This window comes from Diospyros lotus, chromosome 3 (assembly GCF_014633365.1).
Source record: "Diospyros lotus cultivar Yz01 chromosome 3, ASM1463336v1, whole genome shotgun sequence".
In the NCBI taxonomy this organism is placed as follows: domain Eukaryota; kingdom Viridiplantae; phylum Streptophyta; class Magnoliopsida; order Ericales; family Ebenaceae; genus Diospyros; species Diospyros lotus.
This window is the reverse complement of record NC_068340.1, coordinates 28,032,380-28,058,935: the sequence shown is the minus strand read 5'-3', so window position 1 is coordinate 28,058,935 and position 26,556 is coordinate 28,032,380. Positions and strand designations below refer to the sequence as shown.

At 35.8% G+C, this 26,556-nt stretch overlaps 3 protein-coding genes across 4 annotated transcripts; 2 read left to right on the top strand and 1 right to left on the bottom strand.

Moving 5' to 3' along the window:
* The first annotated feature begins 4,206 nt into the window (after positions 1 to 4,206).
* Positions 4,207 to 13,898, top strand: LOC127798117 (dolichol kinase EVAN). 2 transcript variants are annotated; one of them, XM_052331444.1, is made up of 14 exons: positions 4,207 to 4,549; positions 4,632 to 4,744; positions 6,003 to 6,209; positions 6,286 to 6,381; positions 8,102 to 8,172; positions 8,291 to 8,371; positions 8,497 to 8,708; positions 9,805 to 9,994; positions 10,101 to 10,166; positions 11,184 to 11,272; positions 11,342 to 11,456; positions 12,706 to 12,757; positions 12,835 to 12,935; positions 13,439 to 13,898. In XM_052331444.1, the coding sequence occupies exons 1-14, from the start codon at positions 4,362 to 4,364 to the stop codon at positions 13,550 to 13,552; spliced, it is 1,695 nt and encodes a 564-aa protein (XP_052187404.1). In that variant the 5' UTR covers positions 4,207 to 4,361; the 3' UTR covers positions 13,553 to 13,898. The 2 variants fall into 2 exon arrangements, with proteins under 2 accessions (XP_052187404.1, XP_052187403.1); XM_052331443.1 differs by having other exon boundaries at positions 11,184 to 11,456.
* A 3,027-nt stretch (positions 13,899 to 16,925) lies between these two features.
* Positions 16,926 to 17,424, top strand: LOC127798363 (auxin-induced protein X15-like). Its single transcript, XM_052331884.1, has one exon. It carries the CDS (start codon positions 16,929 to 16,931, stop codon positions 17,232 to 17,234), a length of 306 nt encoding a protein of 101 aa, XP_052187844.1. The 5' UTR covers positions 16,926 to 16,928; the 3' UTR covers positions 17,235 to 17,424.
* A 3,418-nt stretch (positions 17,425 to 20,842) lies between these two features.
* On the bottom strand, positions 20,843 to 26,085 carry LOC127797593 (ABC transporter F family member 1-like). Its single transcript, XM_052330626.1, has 6 exons — positions 25,926 to 26,085; positions 25,601 to 25,831; positions 23,746 to 23,819; positions 23,457 to 23,667; positions 23,091 to 23,325; positions 20,843 to 22,420 (listed from the first exon to the last, which is right to left on the bottom strand). Exons 2-6 carry the CDS (start codon positions 25,829 to 25,831, stop codon positions 21,363 to 21,365), a joined length of 1,809 nt encoding a protein of 602 aa, XP_052186586.1. The 5' UTR covers positions 25,926 to 26,085; the 3' UTR covers positions 20,843 to 21,362.
* Positions 26,086 to 26,556: the final 471 nt, after the last annotated feature.

The window sequence follows — 26,556 nt, the reverse complement described above, 5'->3', positions numbered from 1 at the left end:
CTCAATTGCCGCTGCCTCCTTGTCCTTTAATAATCACCTTCTCTTCTCAATCCCAATCTTCCTCTTTTAATTTTTATTTCTTTTAATCTCCGTCCTAATCTCTTTTATCCTTGTCTTAGAATTCCTTCTTCTTCTCAAATTAATCTTTTATTACAGTATTGATTTAAAATATTAGTTTTAAAATTAATATATAATATCTTTTTTAGAGCTCAATTCTTTTAATTTATTTCCTTTGCTTAATATTAAAAATTATTTAATTCAATTATTATCATGATAATATGAGATAAAAAAATTGAACAGTTTTATCCTTTAAAATTTGTAAGGTTATGTATCAATAAATAAATTTTAAATAATGCTATTTAATATATTTTTTAGATAAATATTTTGTAATTAAAATATATTTTATGTAATCTAAAAATATTTGTAGTCATCATTTTATTATAATTATAATTTATTTAGATAAAGGACAAATTGGTCTTTTATTAATTAATTTATAGTAATACTTCGTTTGCAATTTTATATACCAAATATTGAATTAATATAATTCTTAATTATACGTTTTATTAAACATGAGATAAAATTATTTAATTTCATTATTATTTTAATTAATCATTCCTTTTTATCACTATTTAATTCGAACATTAAACGGATCATAAATAATGTAGCTACTATAAAAATTCTCAATCTTTTACTAGAATTTATATTTACTTATAAATAGACAATGTATATTTATTATAATTTATTTTTAAATTTAAATATTTGTTTGTTGCTCAATTATAATAATAAATTTATATATAAAAAACTACCTTAGAATAACTCAGGTGTGAATTATCCAAACGATGGGTGACTATCAGGAACGATAGGTGACTATCAAGAGCAATTGCTGATTATCGAGAGCGATGGATGACTCTCTCGAGGTGGAGCAGCAACAATGGATGACTCTCGCAGAGATAGCGATAGTAATGAACGAGTCTTCCGGGTGGATTGGGAGAGATGGATGACCTGTCTAACAAGAATATCAATTAGGAGAACGAGCGAGGATCCCTATACAAGCTCTATGATATTTAAGTTAATCTCTCGAAAATATAAAGTTGTTGAATGCAATAAAAAAAATACGAGCATGAGATATAGCATACTGCATCAGAAGGAGAGGGAGAACCCTTATATTTTATAGCAATGGAAGAGATTACCAGGTGTCGGGTGACTCAATTTTCTCGATAACTTGAATATAATTTTAATCAGGTCTCGTTGGGACGATGATGCATGAATTGCAGACGTGGGCACGAGGGCGTGCCTATGGCACCCCAGAGTAAGGGCCACTCTAGGATGTAGCGCACGGGGGCACCACCAAGTGAGGTCATTTGGGGGTGCGGGCATGGGGAACCCCCGATAGGGGTGCAAATGAGCCAAGTCGTTTGGGGTTGACTCGATGTTTGACTCGATAAAAACTCGTTCAAGTTCTTTTGTTAAGATAAACGATACAAGCTTTAGCCTAACTTCAAAGTTCGATTTGTAAACAAGCTGAGCTTAACCTTAGTAAAGTTTGGTTCGTTAGCTCGTGAGTTGGCTTGAATAAAAGCTCATGAGCTACCTTGATTATAGGATCGTGAGTTGTCTCTAATAGAGGCTCACAAGCTAACTCACTTATAGGCTAGTAAATTGGCTCAAGTAGAGGCTCACGAGTTAGTTCGTAAATATACTTGTTTACAAATACATTAATAAAATTATTTATGATCTTATAAAAATATATTTAACATAAAATTATCAAATTTTATTTTATTATAATAATATCATAATAAGAATGTGTTGATAAAAAGATTTGTTGTGACTTAAAAATTAATCAACTAATGTATGAATTTAATAGAATAATTACTATTTTAATCAAGTAAGAAAATATTTAATTAAGTAACAACTAATAAATATTGTACTCTATAGATTTTTTTTTTAATCAAGTAAAATCTAAACATTTAAGTGATTAATCGATTATATATTTGTCTTACTCGAATATATGATGGAATAACATTAATTGAATAACTAAATAGTTAATTGACTAAGTGGTACATTAGTTGAATAACTATAACATTTAACTGAGTAACAAATATGGATTAAAATGATAACCCTATACTTGTATCATTAATCGATTAAGAATAAATATTAATTAAGTATAATTTACTTGAATAACTACATATTTCACTCACTTAACTTAATGAACGAACTTGAACAAGCTTTTAATGAGATGAACACCTTAATATGATATTATGCTTATTGTAATTTGTGAAATTATTATTACTTAATTATCATGTTGATGTTATATTTGTTGATTATCAGATTGTGTTTATTTAGGTATATTTGTTGATTATCAAATTAATAATTGTTTTTATTGTACATCAATTTATTTAGATTTTTTTTTAAATAAAACTTTGATAAATTCCAGCATGAGTTCTGGTTGGGGCTCTCTCGAGCTCAATCAAATTGATGAGCTGAATCAAGCCTGAGCCGAGCTTGAGCTCGGGCTATGCTAATCGAGCTTGACCTCAAGCTTAAGCTTGTGATAAAATTTGTCGAGCCGATTCGAGCTAAGCGAAGCTCATATCAGTTCGGCTCATTTGCAATTGCATCCCTACCCCCGATGAGGGTCAGCCAAGGGTGCGGGCACGGGTGTGAGCGCGCGTATGGTGACTAAGGGTGTGAATGCACACGCGCGTGGGTGCTGTAGCGACTATGTGGCAAGTTGCGGCCATGCATGCGAGAGCTCTTGCTTGGTCATGTGGCGCTGTCTCATTTTTTCGATTCTTTTGTTCATTTTTTTTTTGGGGCACATCAATTTTATTGATTGATTTTATTACAATAAATAAATGTATTTGTCTAATATTGAGTACTAAAAAAATATTTAGTCTTAAAAATAATATATAATAATGTAATGACTTGTGTGACAAAACTAGTGATTAAGGTGTAATAAATAAACATTATTATTAGATAATAAATATTTTTTATTTCTAATTTAAAAATATTTTTATTAATTGATGACAAATATGTCATATTTTTAAATATTTTATTAATTAATAAAATTATTTTAATGCTAAAAAGAAAATATAATACATACACTTTATCTAAAAATATAACGCATTCCTTAATAGCTGATAATATTATCTAAAACATTTGTCTAACAAAAAATGTGATATACAATTAATTCATATTATCTAAAATTAAATATATTTAATTCTCCTTAACTATTGCCATTGACACAACTATACTTCTATTATACTTCAGATTATCCAAATATTATTTGTGGGAGCAAAGGACAGTAATGGCTATAGGATAAATGGTCCCATTCACTCATTTAAAATTAAAATAATTATACAAAATTATATTTTTAGTAATAGAGATAAATTTTATTTTAAATATCTATTAAAATAAATTAAAAAACTCATAGTTGAAAGATATATACAAATTATATTTTAAATATTTAATAGAGTAGCGTTTGTTACCTAAGATATAAATAAAAAAAGTGGGATATAGAAAATATTTTAGACAAAAATATTTTTTATTATATTTGTAAAATTTATTTGGTGATTCTTAAAAAAGAAGTCATGTGATTTCTTATCTGATTTTTTTTAAATAAATTTATCTTTCTCCCATTCGAATAAATTTATCTTGATTCTTATAGGTAAGAAAAAAATAACACATGTATTCTCCCGTACATTTAAAAAAATTTAACAAATAATTTGATAAATTTTTTGAAATATTTTACAATCTTGATCATTTCATATTTTGATATGAAAAATATTTTAATCTTATTTTGATATAATTTTATTTTTCTCATTTTAACAAACGCTACTTATATAATATTGTATTAAAATAAAATTATAATATTTTTCAGATCAAAATATGGATAGAAAATATTTTTAAAATTTTATTAGATTATTTATTAATTTTTTTAAAATATATTATAAAATATATGAATTATTTTCTATTTATAAACTCTTAAATAAATTTATCTAAAAAGTGAGATAATAAATAGCTCGAGGAAGATGAGATAAATTTATTTAAAAAATTTTAAATAAAAAAATACATGACTTTATTTTTAAAATTATTAAAAAAATTACTAAATATAATAAAATATATTTTTATTTAAAATACTTTTCATATCTCCCACTAACTTAATAACTCCCACAAGCTTAATAAATAAATGACCGCGATTGTTTTGAACGGCTATCGGAGTTAGACCAGTCATCCTTGTCGCGCCAAACCACCTCGAACACCCCTCTCATCTTCTCTGCAACTTCTTCAACCTTTTCTTTGCTTGATCGCAACTTCTTCTACCCACGACGTTCCGTTCGAGTCAAGACGCTGCTTCAACCATGGCAGCTTCGTCATCGCTGTTCAACGGCGAGCGAGCCGTGGTTGGTCTCTTCATCGCCCCACTCGTCATCGCCGCTCGGCTTTCTCTCCTCACCGAAGCCGTCTCGTTAGCTCTCCTCTCCCTTTTCGCCCTCCTCGTCGAGATCGCCGCCGAATCCTCCGAGTCCCTCGCACAATTCAAGGCCAGGTACTCTTTTCCCTCTTTTATCCAATTAGGGTTCTTCCTGTGGAGTTTAGGGTTTGTGTTAATTTGCTAGTTGCATGTTCAGGCGGGGGGCTTCATCAGGAATTCTACTCGGGGCGGTTACGCTTCCCGGTCTTATGATCGCGAGGCTGATACAACTGTCTAGAGCTCTTTTATTACATCAAATTGGAATTCAAGGTACATTGTGCTTTTACCAAATCGAATGTTTTGAATTCTGCTTTTTAATTCGCTCACGGATTTTGGCCAAGAAAATTACACTAACAGCTGTAGGCCTGTATTCGCCCTTGCATTTTTATCGATTACTTACATAAAATCAAAGTAAATTGAATACCTTTTGAGTTATGAAAGTGTTCAATTTGGGCATCCCGATTCACTTCTTATTTGCCTGTTCTCCCAATGTTTGATATCTTTTAATAGATTACTTGAAAATATTCCATGTCAAACCCACAAGATGAGAGGTAATGAGTTTGTGAAAGCATTTTGATGTTAAACAACAAAACATGACGAGGTGTGCTACCTCTGAATGTTGTTTCATGAATGCAAATAAACTGCCTCTCTTTTCTATTTTTTTTCACTGTTACTGTTATTATCAGGTAGTATAAGTCGTGAGAATACAATTGAATATGAATTGAGTAGTTTATTTACATGACACTCCAACAGTACAATGACGAGTGCTTTAAAAAATTATGAGTGACATGGTCCAAGGTTGTCCATCAGTAGTTTTTCCTTACTCTCCATTTCATCACAGTTCAAAAAAGCGATTTTACCTTTCTCTGTTATTTCCTTTATTCTAAGTATCTATCTATGTTTTTTATGGAAATCTCTCTTTCTTTTTTTAATAAGTGTCTAATTTAGTTTTTAAGGGCTGTTGTAAGTTAGAGGCCTTGAACAATCAGATAATAACACTTCCTGACATATCTTCATCACATCTTACATTTTTCCCTCCAATATTATTTGTGATTATACTACTATGGAAGGCTTTGGAAGCTCTGCACACATCCACAAACTTTAGACATTTGGATGTCACTTCTGTTGTATTCATATAATTGTTAAAAAATATCATATAAATAATTGATTTTACCCTGAAAGATAAAAATATATTAACAAAAGAAGCACCTTAGATGCAAAAAAACAGATTTTTACAACTTAAGGTGATAAACCATCCAGAAAAATGAAAAACAACAAATCCCCACTATCCCAGCTAATATGGGGAAGATAAATATTTCCCTAAGACAAAAAGGAGCATTTTTGAACTTCTTGAAAGCTCTCATATTTTTCTGACACCAAAGCCACCATATAATACAAACACATCTGTTAATATTGTTAGACATCAGTTTATTGTTGATTGCTTTCTTTCTCAGATATTTTATGGACCTTATTCTGTCATTCTTCATGTGTTTGACTTTGTTTGATCCATCAAAATTTTCTTCTACAGAGCTTGAATACCTGCGGCTACAATATTGGGTCACTTTTACCTGCTGCTTCAGCGTGCTGGGTTTCCTTGGCTTCCTTCTCTGGGATCCACCCAACAAAAAACATCCCCTTGCCATGGGTAGTGGTCTGGGTGTGAAGTTTGTCTTAAGGTTCCTAGTGTCATATGCAGTGGTCTATTGCGGTTTATCTATTACAAAATTTCATATAGGTAAATGTTTTGTCTTTTATTTGTTAGGATAAAGCAAACTAGTTTAGAATCACTAATGATAATTACTTTTGTACAGGCTGGTTTGTGGCATTGTGGGTGCTATGTCAAGGTTTTGCTGCTGTAAAATTAATGCAGCATGTGCTTCATACATTCCCATTTTGTGCTTCTATTGGTATGCTATGCTTCTCCATCATCTTCATTTATTGAGTGAATGCGGTCACTGTTTGTCACTGGACTTAAAAAAGAAAAGAAAAGAACACAGCTATGTATAGTTTTACGGCTTTAATGATGCAGGCACTTAAGTCAAGTGCTGGACAAAAGATTGATGAATACCATGTTTGCTTAACCATGTGCATATGGTGCCATCTGATTTTGTTGAAAATAAATGGATGAATTTCAAGCCATGCTCATTAAGCTTTTGTTTACTTTACCCTTTTTCACATTGTTATTCTTGTTAGTAGCCTTTTTTCTTTTCTTTTCTTTTTTTTTTTTTGCCTCATTTGATAATGTGCATGTGTTTGCTAAAAGATATTGGTTGGCTCAAGTTGACCTATCCAAGCTCTGATCCCAACTTCTTGGGCTCAGCAACAGGAATCCCTGTTGTTGCCACTCAGGTCTATGTCATCCAATATATTTGATGGTGAACATGTGGTGTTACCTGCAATTTAGTTTCTCTTTGAGTGAAGGAGCATTAAATCAGAGATGGAACCATATCCTTCTCTGCAAGAGGTGTTGTTGGTTTTGTTGCATAGGAGAAAATTAAACCCATTTTGACATTGTGCTACAACTTCCACACGAGTTTAGTAATGATATTTTCATGGCTTGTTTTTCAACTGTCCAGCAGTTTGTATCAATAAGCTTGGCCAACCTTGTACTTGATATGGCTGTTCTTTTGTTTGGGAGCCTACAAGTGTGTGCATGTTTGGTCGGGTGGGGGATTAGAACTGTATTTGTTTACCATAAGAATGTGCATTAGTTGATAAAACTTTGACCAAACTGAAATGGCTTAATGTAATATTTCACCCTGTTCATGAGATACTTATTTCTTTCAGTTAAAATTTCAAGTGAGTTGTGTCAGTTTGTGAGAATTGATTTTTAGTTCTTCTACATTGGAAGACATATAAATAGTGTTCTTCTGGAGGCTCTTCTAATCAATATTTTTAGGTTAATGATTCAGTGTTTTGAATCCAGTTAGGAGAGGGCAAGAAATGCCCTTAGTTATCTACTCCTTTCTATGGGTTTTGGTGCATGGCAAACAAGGGACAGCTTTTGAAAGCAATGGAATTCTATTGTCTTAAAGGAGATACTTCCATTCCCCCCCCCTCCCCGGTGGAAGGGCAGAGGCTTTTTATTTGTCTCTGTCTGTTTGCTGCTGTGCATTCCTGTAGAAATGAAGGCTTTTTTGCTTTTGGCGTCATGTAGGGTTCACCGTCAATTGTAGTTTTACTTGTTGGGAAAAAAAATCTAATAATGAGAGCATTGCACCATGAATGCCCTCGAATAGGTGTGTTTAGTTGGGTGCTCTGATCTTGATTAATTTAATAAGAGCCTTTCTTCTCCAGAAATTATGATTCAAGTTTATTTTTTCAAAATCCAGTGTGCTAGAATGTCATTGTTCAAATTTTGTACAGATGTCTCATGGTTATTTTTGTCTGGTTACTTTTCCATTTGAATTTGTCTTCTGTTTATCAATATACACTATATTTTTTCCTTCTTTTTTTTTTTTTTATTCTTCTTCTCTTCCAATTCTAAGTATTTGAGGTTAACTTTCTTCTGGGATGGCAATGTCATTTTATCCATTGTCTTTCTCCATTTTTGAGGGTGCATACTTGTTTTTTTATTAAATAAGATTATTGCATATACTTGCTAATGTTTTAATTCTGTCTTCTCAGGGGAAGCACTTTTGGTGACCACTGGTCTTGTTATCTACTTTGGGGACTGGTTTGCACTTACCTTAACAAAGGTTAGTTCTATAAAATTTCTAAAAAAGGATTAGTTTCCTTTTAAGTGCTTGATAGTTTTTACTTCCATTTGGATTACCTAGCAACATGATTGACTGCCAAAAATTTCTGTTTGAGTAGATTCAAGGATACTTGGTATCATCAGAGTTGATATATGTACAGTATGGAATCAACAGAAGTGAGATAAGCATCATTGTCCAGGTATAGATGTTCCCAGTTTTGAGACTCTAAAAGAAAACATAAAATAAGTGCGAGGTCTTTTTTTCTATCATGCAAGGCATAAAACCTAGTGGGATAAAGGCTTGTGATTGTTGTTGTTGTTGCAGGGCATGGTTCTTGGCCTTCTACTTTTTCCAATATTCTTCAAGTCTATTCTCCAAATATGGGAACACTTTACAAGTTCAGCATACTCCACAGCAAGGAAATACCATGAAATTGGAAAATCTGCCATTTTCTATGCTTCCCTGAGTATCTTGATTGTAACTGTTCCAATGTGGATTCAGCTTCTTCAGCATTTTGATGTCCATCCTTTGTTATGGTATGCCTACTTTGTGATATATTTCAAGATTTCATGTGCATCCTTTCTTCAAGGTTAGCACATGCTATTACAACATAGTCCTATGTTGGTATTGCCATTTTTATTAGTCCCATTTTGCCCATATCATGTTGTCTGTCATGTTGCTATGCTTTCTTTTGTTTTTAGTAGGGGAGGGGAAAGCCATAAAGGTGATGTTGATGCATGATAAATAAACTGTAGGAGTTTGTACTAACTAGCCTGCTTTCTATGTCCTTGACTTCTTGTTAAGGAAGTCATTTCCCCTTCACATGTATTATTGGCAACAGCACGCCTAGCTGCTTATGCTAGCTCCTGGGTAGTTGATCTCTTTCAAGAGAGAACCTTACCATAATGATAGTTGTTGGAAAGTTTGGTATTGTTGTGCCCTTTGCCTGTCAGCTTAAAGCACAACTGGTGGTGACTTGGTATCACTGCTCCAAGCCTCCAATTCTTGCAGGTTTTATATCTGAGTTTTGTTATGTGTGGTTGTTCCTCATTATTCATATTTGTTTGAGACTCTTATTCTGTGTTTAGATGCACCTTAATTTTGCCTATTTGCCTATTCAGTCCACATGCAAGACTAGTTACACACAAAAGGGAGTTTATAGAAACTTGATTACATTGCTTGGCTCTTTTCTATGGTTTTGAGATTTGGGGACCAGTTCTAACAATGGCTGATAAACTTTTGCATTATGTGCCTGCACTTATGATATCAATTTGATAATTCACTGGATGTTTTCCGTCCTTGGTCCTTTTTAAGTTTTACTTCTATTCTTGATCATAATTTACCTTTGGATACCACTGTCCAGCCTTTTCATAATAATAAATCCCCTTAAAAGGATGTGTTACTTAATTTTCAAAACTATCAAATGACTAATAAACACAAATTCTATGAAAATATAATTCCTACTTTATTTGCCTTGGCATATGACTTCTGTTTATATGTGTAACAGATAGTTTATATATCATTAGAAACCAGTTTGTTATCATATCGTTTCATGATCTTAGTTTGTTTAAATTCATCCGATATCTAAAGTTGTTTAATGGGAAACACCATGTTTCTATCCTGTATTTCCAGGGTAATAAAGTTTGTTTTCTCTGAACCTCTTAAGAGGCTTTCATTGTGTATCTACTGGGTGGCTGTTATTTATGTTTCTGTCCGGCGGTTTTACAACATTTCAAAGAACAGTACCATTGAAAGGATTCTTCTTCGAAAGTACTACCATTTGATGGCTGTTTTAATGTTCTCACCTGCTCTTATCTTCCAGGTGATTTAGGATTCGAACAATGATAATCTGTGCATACTTATTTTCACTTAAGCTAGCCATCCAAGTGCTTTCTAAAAATTGTTGTTCATTTTGTTTTTGTTTCCAGCCGAAGTTTCTTGATCTGGCATTTGGTGCAGCTTTGGCAGCATTCTTGGTTTTGGAAATTACTCGAGTAAGTTCAGTTAGTTTGCAAATGACAGTGTTCTTTACTTTTTTCTTAGCTGTACTAATGGCCCAGATCTCATGCAGCAGAATTTACTGTGCATCACAGTAAAGTTTAATTGGCTATTCTCAGAAAATAAAATAAAATAAATCCAAAAAAAAAATAAAAATTGCGGAATTGGATATTGTGCAACTGTCTTAAAATTTTATAGTTCTTTGCTATGAATTTAAAATGGTAGCAAATGCTTGTTTGAAAGTTGAAACTATGAAATATGAACATATCTGGAATATTAACCCTCATACCAAACTTGCTTTGTACTTGGAAAAGTTTGTGGATATGATACCTCCAGAATGCTTGAGTAATGGGATAACCAATCATCGAGGACATATTTGGTGCCTGGAAATTGTTTTTCCTAGTCAATGAGTAATATTGACATTCATCGCATTCTGTTGTGTCAGAGTTGGTGACAATGAGAGGTTGTTGATAATTACTTTTATGTTTTTTCTTCACCCTTCTTACTTAGTTGGCAACTATAACTTTTAGCAATAGTAGGTGGAAATTTTATTCAAGGTTAAGTGAAATTTGAACAGAATAAATAAATTAATTGCATGAAGATTTTACCAAGAGGGAGGCTTGGTAACGATGAGAGCTTACTCCTTTGTGACTGGAAGTCATAAGAGAACTAAAGTTGATGGATATGCCATTAATCTTGCAGAAGTAAATGAAAACGATATACATTGTCCCTTATTATGTGACCTATCTAGGTATGATAGTGTCATTATGGCTTGGTGGAAACTAATCATGTGGTTCTCTGATCATCATCTTCCCAGGTATTCATTTAAAAAGTTTATCCAATTTGATCTAATGGAATCTGAAATTTGCTCTGCAGTATTCTAAGGCAACTTTTCGCAACCGTTTAGTTGTTCTTGTTGCAATCTAAGTTTTAATTGTTTTAGATGCTTGACAATGTTATAGTGATTCTCTACGTGATTTTATAAAGCTTGCATAACCATACTTTATAGGCAGGTCTGGAGAATTTGGCCTTTGGGAGAGCTTGTGCACCGGTTCATGAATGCTTTCACAGATCATCGTGATTCAGACCTTCTTATTGTCAGGTATGGAATCTTTCCCTTTCCTTTTAGAAATGAATCAATTCCTGGCACTCAGATGCTTCTACCATGCAGCCATTTCTCACTATTATTGGGCTGTGCGCTTCCAATCTGGATGTCTTCTGGTTTCAATGATCGACCTCTTGCCCCTTTTGCTGGAATTTTGAGCCTTGGAATTGGAGATACAATGGTAAGTTACCCGGCGGCGTCTTTCATCTTTTGTTACTTCATGATACTGGAATTGCAATCTGAATCATTAAGCATGTTCAGAATATTTCTAAATTTTATTAGCAATATATGCTGTAGTTTATGCAAAGCATTTGGATTTTGAGGTCTCTGAATTCCATTTGAAGGTTTTTGTGCTAAGTCAATCATGGAATCGCAATCTGAATCATTAAGCATGTTCAGAATATTTCTAAATTTTATTAGCAAGATATGCATTAATTTATGCAAAAGAATTTGAATTTTGAGATCTCTGAATACAATTTGAAGGTTTGTGTGGTAAGTTAATCATGGAAAAATTGTGGCCATCTTTGTCTTTATTGCCGAACTGCATTTGAAGGTATATTAGTTATTTAGTTGACAAATCAGAGATAACCTATGCCTTTTGCCAGATATTCAACCTTGACTGCTTGTAAAAACTTAAACCAAGTTCTCTGTCTGGTTCTACCTATTGCACCACAGAGATCTTGACATCAGCCCAACACCCACCCAATCCTCCCGTGTCTGGGATTTGTTTTTAGTTGTTTCACTAGAGAGAAACTTCTAGGATTTGTACGTCATGGTAATTGACTTGTAACAAAGCAGGGAAATAAAATGGTACTTTTTTACATTGCCTCTCATTATATGTTGGTAGCCTCCATGTGAAGATAATTTTGAATCAGGGTAACCCTGTATTCTAGGCCTGGCCCCTCAGAGTTGACACACTGTACTGGAATTTGTAAAATTTATTTGACACCTCATTGCATGTAGTCCAACAATGACTTGGAAATGTCTAGAGAGTTTCAAGCATCTTTGAGCTAGTCAGGATGCTTACTTATTTCATTAGGAGTTGGACTGGAATTGGCACCGAATATTAGTGTCTATGTCATGATTTTGATATAACTGGATACCCTGGCCTTTTTGACAACTCTAATAGAAAATGTGAGAGAAACTTTTGTTCAGAAAGAGAACTTCGTAAAATTTTCTAATTCAATTATGCCAAGTTAAATCCATTTTTAAAAATCTGACAATTTTACACTAGCTGTTGGTAATTGATGATTGGAACTTGTTTCTGTCACAAATTATATTATTAAGCAGCAACTCTGGAAGTCTCAAATTAAGAGATTGTGTGCTAAATGAGACGGACAATATATTATGCCCACGTTTATGATTGGTAGGTTTGTCATTCTGTATATAATATGTTGACTAGTTTTTTTTCCCTTTATTTATATATATAGGCATCAATGGTCGGCCACAAGTATGGTGTCCTGAGATGGAGTAAAACGGGCAGTAAGTATGGCTCTTTATGCTCTCTTTTTTTCCCTTCATTTTCCGTACAGTCTGTTAACACTATGCACTGTTTGTAGAGAAAACTGTTGAAGGTACTGCAGCTGGCATAACATCAGTCCTTGCAGCATGCTCAGTTCTCCTTCCACTTCTAGCAACAACAGGATATATTTTTACACAGGTCTCTCTCTCTCTCTCTCTCGCGCACGCGCGCCTGCACAATGCACACACGCACGTGCTCTTGAGCACACAAATGAAGACAGACTTGTACACCCTACACACAGTGTACAGACACAAATGTACATGTCATTTTTGGTCTTCCAGTTTACCAGCATGAGCAATACCCTATGAACTCCTGCATTTAGTTTACAGAGGCATTCAACTGGCTTGAGTTGGGCTGCCACTTTGGACTCTATTTTTGGTTAAATACTTTTGAACTCATGCTAAGTTGGGTTCCTGTGCATGATAATATAATATCACTCGCTCATTTTTGTGGTTCTGCGTAGAAATAGATAAAGGGATGTAATCAAATTTGTGTAAATGGTAATTCCCTATTTCTGACTCTAGTTGTATTGCTGGCACTTCTTTTTGCCGTCAGGTTGGAAGTTGCTTATTTGTGAAATTAGATTTCACCTTACAATCGACACACTAAGTCCTTAGTCCTTGATGCCAATTTTTGTGCAGCACTGGTTCTCTCTTCTTGTTGCTGTGACCGTAAGCGGTTTGCTGGAGGCGTACACAGCACAGCTTGATAATGCCTTCATACCACTCGTCTTCTACAGCCTTCTCTGTCTGTGACTGCAGCTTCTTCATTGACCACAAAGAGAAGGGGAATGAATATCCATCCATGTTTCTTGATTTTTGTCTTCTTTGAGTTTTCAAAATTTTTTCCCATTTTTTCACACTTGTAATAGAAGTAACTTAAATTAACCGGTCATTATGATAGGTCAACATGGAGAGTTGAAATAGTGTTTGCTAGTTATTTTCCTGTATATTGGCTTGAATCATCATTCTTTTAGTTTAGGGTAGAATTTTAGAGAGAGAGAGAGAGAGAGAGAGAGAGAGAGAGAGAGAGAGAGAGAGCTGTAAAATTCTTCAGACAATGTCAATGAACAGAATATTGAAAGAAGCCTCCTTATCCTTCTCTGCAGTTTCCTCTGATTATTGTTGAATTTTCCTTCATGGGTGTTTCCTTGTTTGCTTTCTGCATTCGGCAATATGATCTGGCACAATGTATGATCATATCTCTCAAGTCAGTGTTTGGAATCTTTGCCCCATATCCGACGTAACATAATTACGAAAGAAAGAAAGATGGATACAACAATGCCATGCGGTACAGTGTACCGTGCGTACAGTTTTTGGTCTCAAATTGCAACTGTGATTGACCCAAAAACCAAGGGTAATATAATTATGACATAGACTTGCCTAAGAAGCTGAAGCTTTGGTTCAATGTTTTCTATATCTATTGAACAACACTGATATACCACCCATATCCGAAAGAAGTGCATGCGGTTGATTATGTACAAACCAATATGCCCTCGGCCCTCGACGGCTTTCGTTCATCAATTTGTGCAAACATCATCTGCTGGGAACTTTCCTCCTCAGCCCTCTCCTCCCAACGGCACGTTTGGTGATAAGAATTGGCTGATGCTAATAACACGGACTCCCATGGAAGAGACAGCTCAACGATGTTATGTAGAATCATCATATCAATTAATAAGGTCGAGCTGTTTCCAATAATTAATATTGACTACCAAACGACGAACAATGTTGCCCCCTAAAATATCCACAGGTGGTGGGGATATATGACTATATGTCAGTATGTGTATCGACCATGAATGGGTCATCAACCTTACCCTGTTTGCTTCCTTTTTCTCTATATATCAATTAATAGTCATGGTCAAGATAAGAGTGTTCAAACTTAAAAAGGAATATATATATATATATATTTTTATATGCAAACTAATTAAGGCAGAAAAGAGCTAGACAACTTTTCAAATGCAAAGTGTAGGGGGGCCAGAGGCCCTTTTCTCACCTTTTTTGTGATAGACTACCTCTATTGATCACTGCGTTTGAAAATCTCTTGTCGCATTTTAGTCTAATTTAAAAAAAAAAAAAGTGTTAGATAAATTTGTGAGGATTTAAAAAAAAAAAAAAAATACAAGTTAATAATGTGTCTGCTAAAATCAATAAGTTTCAAGCCATTTAATTTCTTCGATCCCCTTGGCAAGCCTTCTCCTCCCCAAGGAACCCCATTGCAAACCTTAGGTTTGTATCTCTTTCTCCTCTCCATTTCTCCTTGGCCTGGTGCATCCCTTCCTCCTCTCTCCCTTTGTTTTGACGTTTTCCTCACCTCTTGTCTTCCATTGATTTGCTAATTAACCAATCTAGTCATAATACCTAATTAATCCAAAGCACTCCCCTTAGTTCCATCTTCTGATTCTTGCTACATCTACGGTTATTCATCCTTTCTCAGTAGCAACCATGCTAGGTGAACCATCAAAATTTTGATATGCAAATCCTTTGTTTGCAGGCCTTCTGTTTTGGAATCTCGACATTTTGATTGAAGACTACCCTACAATCTCAAGCGTTAGGAGCATCGAGATTCTAATCTTCCTCATGGGACTTTGGTTGTTGATTTGTCCATGAGACCATGGAAAATTAGGATTTAGGGTCTTTGCCCCTCTTCTTCTCATCTAAAGGCAACAGGCCATATCGAGCCTTGTACATACATTTATGGTCTCTGCTTTGATGATGATGAAGTTGAAACTAGTTTAGTTCTTTTGTTTTTGTGTGAGCTCGAATGGCATGGTGGTTGAGCTCTACTCTCAATATTTTGGTTTTTGCAATGTAAATATAAGGATTTGTCTTTTGGGTGGCCCTCTCTTTTATGCTTGTAATATGGAGGTAGGTTAGATGGTTCCCCCCTTGCATAGGTCAAGACCTTTTTGGATCACCTCCCTTCATTGGGATTTCAAAGCTAATTTGATATCCTCCAACACTTGGCTCCTTCTCTTGCCTGCTTTTCCAGATCCACCTAGGTCCTTGCAAAGAATATTTGGGTTCTTTGCTGGCTAGCTAGCTAGTGGCCTTGTTGATTGTAGTTGTTTTCTTGTTTTAGTTGGCTTAATTTCCTGCTTTGTTAATTTGGGCAAGATTAACCTCTCTTGCTGTTGGTTGTTGGCCTTGATGTTAATTAATATAAGCAAAAATGGTTCATTCAAGATAAAACATTTCAATCTATAATTGACTACTAATTGTGGGAGTGTGGGGGGATGGCTTTCAAATTATTTTGCACTCATGACTTCAAAATCTCATGTGTGTGTGTGTGTTCAAGAAGTTAGAAAACATTGTCAACAAAATTAGATATCTAACTAGCTAGTAAAATGGTGTACGTAATAATTTGAAAATAATTTTTATAAATACGTTCTACATAATTAATATAAAATGTTATAGCAATATCAAACAGACATGAAATGTGTGCAACTCTTATGTCCTGATAAAAAAGAAAGAAAAAATGATTAACCTTATAAATGGTGATATGCATGTGTATAATCACCCTATATCAATGTGATCCAGTGTCCCGGCCCCTTGCTCTATATAATGATTCATACTTAAAAAGAGAACCAATCATGCTAAAGTTAATTAATTTTGCGATAGCATTGTCTATGTATGATCACATATGTGTGTGTGTGTGTGTGTGTAGAGACTTAGTCAAACAAATCTACAAGGAGAAGAAGCGCATGAAACAAGTTGGTCAGACAAGAGAAAAAGCAAAAGCAAGAATTGAAGTGGCGTTGAAGAAAACCTATCCGTACCCAGTTCTGAGAATCTGAATCAGTGTTAATCTTACAGGTCACAGACCCCATCACTAGCTAGTTAAAAGGGACGTTTCATGGCTGGGACGACACTCATTCACATGGTTTGGTCTCCCATATCTACACCATCTCTCTCCCTCTCCCCACAATTCATCATCTTATCAATGATCCTCTTAGACACCATCTATATATATATATATATATATATAGAGAGAGAGAGAGAGAGAGAGAGAGGGGCTCTATCAAACTAGGAAAGAATTTGAGAAAACAAACAATATATTGAAGCCATGGCCAAGGTTGGAATAGTGAGGAGTGGCAAGAGGAAGAATGGTAGCATGGTGAGGCTTAAGAACGCCATGGAGAAGCTCCAAAAGAGTCTCTTGCTAGCCAGAAGTCGGCCAGCCTGCGACCTCCTCAACGATTTTGACGATATCGCAGACACGACGACATACGATATTCATGTTCCTAAGGATGTGAAAGAAGGCCACTTCGCTGTGATTGCAGTGGACAAGAGATTCGTGGTTCCACTCAGTTATCTCAGAGATCCTTCCTTTCTCAGGCTGCTGCAGCAAGCAGAAGAAGAGTATGGCTTCGACCACGACGGCGCGCTCACTGTTCCTTGCCAACCCAGCGAGCTCGAGAGGATACTGGCCGCTTGTTAATTAATTAATTAATTTGCTCCACGCACACACAGGATGCATATATATATATATATATATATCTGTTCTGATGCTGACTAACTAGGGGTTTGTTCAAATAACCTTTGCGAAGAAAGTTAAGCTCTTTTTGGAAGTGGGTTCCATGAAAACAGTTTCTTGCATCTTAATCATAAACACGTGGATCAATAAATAAAGTGACTGAGCATATTTTGTTTTGTTTCTCTGTTGCAAAACCTGGAAGACCACGAAAGTGCCAGAACAATAAAACTAAATGGAAGGAAGATTATCCTAGCAATAATTAAACTTCTTTCTTCCTTTGAGTTATATAGCTAGCTAGTAACGATATTATTGCAGCAATTCTTACCCTGCTGTGTAGGTTGTATCAATAACGATTGAATTAGAAAGAGCTTATAGCGTTAAACAGGCTGCTGCAAAAGCAAAAATCTCACCTAATGGAAGCTTTAAACAAAATTAATTATGGTCCAAATGATATTTGGGTGGGAACTATCAGACAAATTAAGGTACGTAACAGTAATTAATGTTAAGAGAGTGTTTAGAGTAAGGGTTTGGAATGTTAGCTGGAGAGTAACCCTACACTGTATTGTAAGGCTCCCTCTCTCCCTATCAAACCTTATTGATCTTCCCCGTCGCTACGTACGTACGTACGTACCATCCCCCATCCCTATCCTAACCCTCGATCTCCCTCCATCCTAATTCTCGTGATCCCTCCCTTTTTCCACAACTCCAAGACACACACACACACACACACACACACACACATCTTTCCCTACTCCCTGCTCGATCTGGCCTATTACTTGCTGCTGGCATGCTGCCCTCCTCTTCTCCTCTTTCACGACAATTGTCCTTGGTTGGTGAACTTTGTTTTGGGTTTTGGGTTTTGCGTTGGACTTGTCCCAGCTCATGGGAACTAGTGATCTCTCCTAATTAAGTTCGCTGAAGCATATCCCTAAACCACAAGCTAGGTTATTCAAGATCATATATACTCGACTCTTTTGAGGACTTAACGTAAAGAGTTTTCGAGAACATCGATCGATCGTGGGCATTTATAATTAGCTGATGACTCGTCCATGGGAAACATCTCCAAGCCTTAGTTCTCATCCTTAATTAAGCGCTCCACCATCTTCTTTCACACCTCGATCGATGGGTCCTTGCTCGAAGATCCCCGAGGAGAAACTGAGCTGGCTCACTGCAATTCTTCTCCTTGTCCGCATTTTTTCATGTTTATATACTATGATTCAGCACAAATATTCTGATATTTGTGCTCACAATGTATTGATAAAATCCTATTCGATAAATGCCATTCCGTAGGGTTCCAAATATGATGAGGAAGAAGTTTGAGAATATTTTATATATGTTTTTGTCATGCAACTGCAACTACTTTTGTAGTACATGATGACCTCCCCTTCTCGGTCGGTCAGAGAGAGGGCATGCATATTAATCTTCAATGTTTGCCTAGCTATATATCTAGCTAGCTACATTCAATCATCATCATCCAATTAAAAGAGTACAATTGTTTGTTCCATATATATACAATGCCGAATATATAATAAATTATTTCTATCTCGATTTGGGTGCAATTGCAATATCTCAAGAACCCTAATGGTTCCTACGTAAACCTCATTCTCTTTTAATGCTACTTCTTTATAAAATTAACCCCCCCCCCCCCCCCCCCCCCCCACCCCCCCAAAAAAAAAAAGTAAATATTTGAGAAAGAAAGTCCAAAATTGAAAAAAAAAAAAGAAAAAGAAAAAAGAAGCAGAAACGTGTGATATGACGCGCAATCCCAAATGATGGATTACAAGCATGCATGCATATATATATCACATTCATGAAGCAATAAATTACACCGGTTCAATAACTAGTGACAGCTGTTCTTGTCGCTTTCGTGTTATCAAAGGCCACAAAAGTGGCCATCTCTATCTATCTGCATTCGAAACAATTCATGCTATCTATATATATATATGCAAATGAAATTTAATTTATGCACCCAAGAATGATACAATCTATTTTTTTTTTTATTTTAGACTTCTTAATTTTAAAAATTACTATTATCATACTATTTTGTAAAGCTTCTTATACAAATTTTATAACTTATTATATGTATATATATATATATTAAGGAAGGACAAGAAAAAAAAAAATGAAAAGATCAATACATAGAAGATGGGAGAAAGAAGGCAAGGATTGATAAAAGTGTAATTGAGATGACCGCACGTAGCCTCTGCGGCTGCTGTTGAAGATGGCATCTTTTGGGTAATAGTGTGATATTTTGGTTGAGTTTATTTGAAAATTGAAATTGCTGTTTTTGAAGGATAATATTGCTCTCTTAAATATTGTTTAGAAACACGAACGCTTTGTAAAGTATAATTTAATTTACACTTACTTCATTGGAAATCTAAGTTGAATTATTTAAAAACTAAATTTTATTATTTATTATTTATTAAACATTAATAAAAGATATAATAATACTCTCACAATACACTCTTAATTACTACACATTATTTTTTAATAATACTTTCACAGCACAGCATAGCAAAGCAAAGCACAACAATTTCAAAATAGCTAGTGTTGCTGGCGTTTTGGAACACAAGGAACTGGAATCCATCCATCTTACTACTTGAGATCAATTTAAATCTTAAAACGTTATAACAATACTAGATTAATGGTTAAAGCTATAATAATTTTACTTTACTTCTAAATAATGAGTATTTGTGTCTTAATTATCTTTTCTCAAATAATCCTATTAGTTGATTAAATATTTTAAAATTAATACATTCATCATAATCAAAAAAAGAGATAGAAACAAACCTAAGAAGACTTTAAAGGAGATATTAAAATTTAATATAAAATATACGAATCTCAATGAAAATATGACAAAAAATAGAAATACATGAAAGTCTAGAATTCATGTAGCCGATCCCACGTAATAGGATAAAGGCTGGATATGTTGTTTTAATGCATTCATCATAATTAAAAATTAAAAATAAAATACAATAAATATATCCTATCTAAAAAAAAAATACACTTATTGTATCTTAAAGACACAAATTAAGTCGTTGATCTTAATTCATTTTTTTTTTTTCTCAATCTCAATTGTATGAAATGAATAAAATCTATTTGTAGCTTGTTCCTCGCTGTGGATTGTACAAAAATCTCTTTGAATATAATATAAGCACATTTGGATTCTCCGATCGGGCATTTTTTCCCAACATACATCTAACGGAATGGAAACCCATCAATTGTCCGGTGGTTTGTGATTAATCTAAGTCTACATTAAATAATAAAAATACTATTAAATCCTAAAATTTATTAAAAATACTAAAAAATTTGCTAAACTATCTTCAAAACTTTTCCCCACATTACACTAGTTAATGTCAGCTTCCCTGACAACTCCGATGGGCTCTTTATTGTCCAGCATGTGACATGCCATGCGATGTTCATCTCACAACAGACATCACGTACTGCCCGTTCACTTATTAAATAAGCGATGGCAGAGCTCAGAGCAAAGACCCAAGGCCCCACTTACATTCAGTTAAATTTACCCCCAATCCCATCCCATAAATAATAGATCGTGGGAAAAAGGCAATCTGTAAACTCAAAAGCCAAATATACTAAACCAAATTATTAGTAACATCCTTGTGCCATAGAAGAGAACCCAAGTTCATCTCAGTACAAACTAATACAGGCCATCCTAGTTGAAACCATGTGGAAGCCAAGGAAAAAGGGCTTTTCTTGTTCTGGGGGGAGTGGTTCCAGAGGAAGGGTGCCAAAGCCATGAGGTGTGAGTTTCAAGCAAAACATACACAACACATAATAGAGGTCCATGTAGGCATCCCATCCAAGGCCCACAGCCAAAAAAATAATAGGGGCATAAATGCATAAGATTAAAGACAAGAGGGAGAAGTTACTGAGAGTCCAAGCTCAGAAAGAAGCTGCCGACCTCGAACAATAGCCAAGCCTTAAATCACCCTCCGCTGCTCCTTCCGCTTTCACCATAATCAACCTGGGTGATGCACTGAAGGATCACTGGTCTTGTGCTGCGATCACATAACCACCAGCCAGGTTGAACTGGTACGAACTTGCTATCAATCAAGGTATCCTAACATCTATTCAATCAGCTATACCAGCCCTGCTCCTCAAGTGTTCCTTAAAGTCCATAATGTCACCCTCCCATCGGGTCACAGTTTGATTCTCACACACCCATATTTCATGAGCCACCTGGTTAATGAGCCTAAAATCATGGCTAACAAGCACCATGCCACCATCCCATTCATTCAATGCCTCAGCCAATGAGTCTATAGTTTCAATATCCAAATGGTTAGTAGGTTCATCCAACAATAGCATATGGGGCTGTCTCCATGCCAGCCATGCAAAAATCACCCTGCTCCTTTGCCCATCAGATAAGTTTTTCATGGGCATAATCTGGGCTTTGCCAGTGAGCCCAAACTTCCCTACTGCTGCCCTCATCCGCTCTTCCTCATTTCCTGGGTACTCATTTATCATAAACTGGAGAGCAGACACTTCCAAGTCAAGTTTATCAGCCAAATGTTGATGGAACTGTGCAATTCTGAGATGGTTGTGCCGTCGAACCATGCCATCAAGGGGAACCAGATCCCCTGTCATCAGCTTGAGCAGTGTGCTCTTCCCAGCTCCATTGGGCCCCACTAAAGCTACTCTAGAGTCCAAATCTACTCCAAAGTCAAGATTTGTGTAGATGAGATTATCAGGTGTATAGCCAAATGACACTTCCACAAACTGTAGTACAGGTGGGGGAAGCTTTCCCACATCAGGAAATCGGAAAACTAGGACCTTATCCTTCGCCACCTTCTCTGTAAGCCCACCTCGCTCCATTTTTGCCAATGTTTTCTCCTTGCTCTGTGCCTGACGAGCTAATTTTGCTGACCCATGCCCAAATCGGGCAATATACTCTTTCATTGAAGCAATTTGCTCCTGCTCCCACTTATATTGCTTCATTTGATTCTCTTCTAGTTCAGCACGAGTTTGAACATACTGATCATAGTTGCCAGTGTAGATCTTCAGTTTCTTGCTTTGCATGTGGATGATATTGGTGCAAACACCATTCAAGAAGTCCTGTGAGTGTGAAACCACAACCAAAATACGGTCAAATTTCTTCAACGTTTCCTCCAGCCACACACAAGCTTCCAAATCTGCACCAAAGATAATTCACCATCAAACACCAAGATCGTTAAAGAGAAGGATGATGAGGGAGAGGTGCATCAGCTGCTAAAAAACGAAGGAAAAATGATCCCTAATTGGGTGAACCTTTGACCTTACCAGCTAAAATGATATCAATAATCTAGTAGCATTTTTTGGGGGGGGATAAATAATTGAAGGACAGCTGCCATAGAGGGGGCAAGCCCTTTACAAACAAAAAGAAAACCAAACTAGACTGTAACAGCTCAACCAAAAAGTGAGCAAGAAAAGAAACATGAAGAGAGACCAAACCAGAATCCCACAAATTTAAATATCCAAACAGAACCTTAGGAATTGAGTGGAATGCTCAATGCTCCACTCCTTCAAAGGTAATACATTCTTACTATTATCAAAATTTTCAATTCAGAAGTTCAAAAACAAAACAAAGATTGCAGCATTAATGTCATTGAGCAATCTGCAAGAGCTCCAAGAGCATCTCAAGAAAAATTCCACCATGACACCATATAATCATGAGAACTTGCATTCCAATCAATAAAAGCTTGAACAGAAGAAAAGAATTATGAAGAGAAAACTTTCCTATCCAAGAACTTCAAAACATCCAACAGTAGCCAAACATTGAGAGCTTGAAAGTAAAACAAAATTTATCATGCCATTGGCACTTACCAAGATGATTGGTGGGTTCGTCCAACAACAAGATGGTCGGATTCATAAACAGAGCCCGTGCCAAAGCAATCCTCATTCTCCAGCCACCAGAGAAGTCACATGTTTTCTTTTCTTGCATCTTCTTGTTAAAACCAAGTCCATACAAGATCTCAGCAGCACGCTTCTCTGCAGTTGCTGCATCAATAGCTTCCAAACGCTCATAAATGCGTTCAAGGGTTTCTCCACCACCATCATCCTAGAATCAAACAATCAAAATATTAAGTTAAATTCCTAAGGATACCAAGATCTAAGAAACATCATTCAATCATACTGGCATAAAACATATATAGATATAGATAATATAAAAATAACATTTGCCAAACTTACCTGTCCTGCCAAAGCTTCAGCTTCTTTCTCCAGCATCAACCTCTCCTCATCACAGTTTATGACAGCCTCGAGTGCAGACATGTCAGAAGCCTCAATCTCCCTAGTCAGGTGATAAATATCCATGTGCTCAGGAATAGGAAGCTCTCGCAACCCTATTGCAGTAAGGAGTGTAGATTTCCCACATCCATTCAGTCCAAGCAAACCATAGCGCCTGCAAAGAGAAAACAAAACAAATGGGTATATATGCTAATACACTAGTAAAACATCAACTCAACCATAAGTCACAAACCTGCCATAATTGAGTTCCAGTATGGAATCGACTATGAGGTCATGTCCATGAAATGTAAGTGATAAAGATTCTAACTGCAATAGCCAGGCACAATTAGTTCCTCATCAATGTCAAGAAACACATGCTTGAAGAACAAAAGGTAATTAATTAGGGCAGTAACATCCCCGGTAAGAAAGTACAGTGACTGCATTAAAAATTATCAGGTTTTCTACAAGCAATCCTGGGAACATAATAGGCAGAACACCACAACAGCATATCCCTTTACTTACCTAGGTTGTCAGCTAGGAGCACCACATATCAACAATAAGCTAGAGGTTAAATAGTGCATAATATTTTATATAAAATCATATGCAATTAATTGTCCAGCGGACAGAAAAATTAGTCTAGGGCTCTATGAAGCTTCAACTAGGATAACCATAAGATAAACAGTGGCAACAACTGGCTGCTACTAACCAGTTACAAATCTCAAGATCAAAGGATATTGCAGAGAGAACAAAGGAATAACTGGTTGCCACATGACTACCTTTGTTTTTCAAGTGCCGATTCACAAATCCAACCAAATGTGCATGAAAATCCAAGATAGTCATACTCTCAGTCAAAAATACAGTCCCTTGTGTTTTGCAGCTTGACACAACAAAAACTTGAGTAGCAAATTATTTCCTATGAAAGCTGCCCCAATATCACGCAAGTAAAAGCAAAATAAATCCATAAATTAAATATTTAACCAAAGGGAATCTGGGTGGAATAATATGGTTTTGGTCAACCTGCAAAAAATCAAATAATTGCAGATGAAGGACAAAGCAAAATTACCCCATTCCTATAACATAATAGTTGCATTATCCACCCCTTTTGTTTGACTGGTCACATTATCCACCGGTTAAAGGTAAGCTGTATGTGACAACACATTGTTCCTTGGCCAATACAAATAAAGTCGGTTATGTTTTCACAATCTTCTATGTATATGATTGCTTGTGTGAGTGGGAGAGAACACAAAACAAACTGGAGTCTCAAAACTCTCTCTATATATAATATATGAAGCAAGATAGAGTAAGAGAGTAACACAGAAGAGAGATCCAACAACAACAAACCTTAATCTTACTAGGCGTGTTGGTTATAGATATATGAAAGAATACATTAGAATTTAAAATCCTCTCAAAATTAAATGCCTAAATAACAGAGTAAAATCCCTTAACAAATTAATCCCTACAAAATTAGAACATGGATCTCCATTCTCTTCTCCAAGTAGAACTTTCTTCCATAGAGTAGACACAATGCAACTACTACACTAAGCAAGATAAGAAACAATTAATATCCCGTGCAAAAATCTAGAAACCATCACACAAAATGTATCTACAAACCATCATACAAAGAATCAACAATATCAAAAATTCAGTAAAAGCAACCCTTCAAGAAGATACTCACATTTCCATGAAAATCAGGTAAATGAATGAATAAGTGTTAGATCAGATGGAGGTAATAGCAATCACGCAGATCATATTGCTTGCCAAGTAAGGCACTGAAACTGACTCCATATGGAAGCAAGTACGTCAGTGTATCGCGTTTGCCACCTTAGCTGGCTTTCTTTAATTATTATTTACATAAAAGATAAAATAAATTAATATTCATATCTAGTGGGGATCGAGAAGGCACAACTCGCAAGTAGGTGTAGGTCCATACTAGGAAATGACTTTCAAAAATCCAGATGGTTTTGATAGTTCCGAATATCGCAAGCTCGTTATCTATAGATCCTCTATTCATGTTTTTCGATTCCAAAAAATATCCTAGATTTCCAGATTAAATGTACGTCCAGAAAAATCCAAGTTTAAACCAAAGTCAAATGGATCGGACAACTCACCCTAATATCCCTGGACAGCGGATGCGAACAAAGGACACCGGTACAATTCCGATCCGATATCTGAAGCGCTTCGACCTCGCTCGCCAAGTTACCAACTCCGCCTGCAGCCTTCGAATTGGCCGCCGCCGCAGCAGCGGCCTTCGATGAAGCCGCAGCCGCCTTGCCACCTCTCTTCGCGGCAGCTGCCGCCTTCTTCTGAGCCGCCTTCTTCTTGCTCGCGTCCGACACCATCTATCCCCATCCAACAGGTATAAAATTAATCAATCAAACCACAACAAAATCCAAAAACCTGACGAACAAATCGGAGAAAAATCAAACAGCGTACCTTGAAGAAGAGCTGAGAATGAGAAGTGCACAAAGGCTGAAGATGGAGAGATCTAGGGTTTGGAGCGTACGACTGGTGGTGGAGTGTTTCTTGGCAGTTCTTTCCCTTCTCTTTTTCCCGCAGCGAGGGTTTGAGGCCTAGGTCTGGTACCGCCTTCCTCGATATTTATACGGTGTCGAGGACACGCGGTACACGTGTCAATAATCAACGGTGAAGCTGCCGTCGGGTCGAGTCTGATGGATGTCCTCAATCCTCACTTCCAATCGCCCGTACTGAAGTTTCCTTAAGGTCGGTAACTAGGTTGTTTTTTTTTATTTTTTTTAATTCATAATATTGTGTTTAGGGTTGCAAAGGTGGCAAATTGCGTCAAATCCAGCATTGATAAGCTTGGCTCATTCTCGACATGCATGAACTCAGCTGGAGTTTGAGGTTGAAATCATGGATAGGGCGCGGTTAATATGAATCGAGTTTAGGCTCAACTCATCAATCTAATTGGCGAATTGAATTCAAATTTGTCACCACTAAAAGAAAAAAAGATTATACGACGATGATATATTTAAGAGAGGGAAAAGTGTACAGTGGTGAAAATAGAGGATCTAATGACGGTTGACAATGAAAGGAATGCAACGAA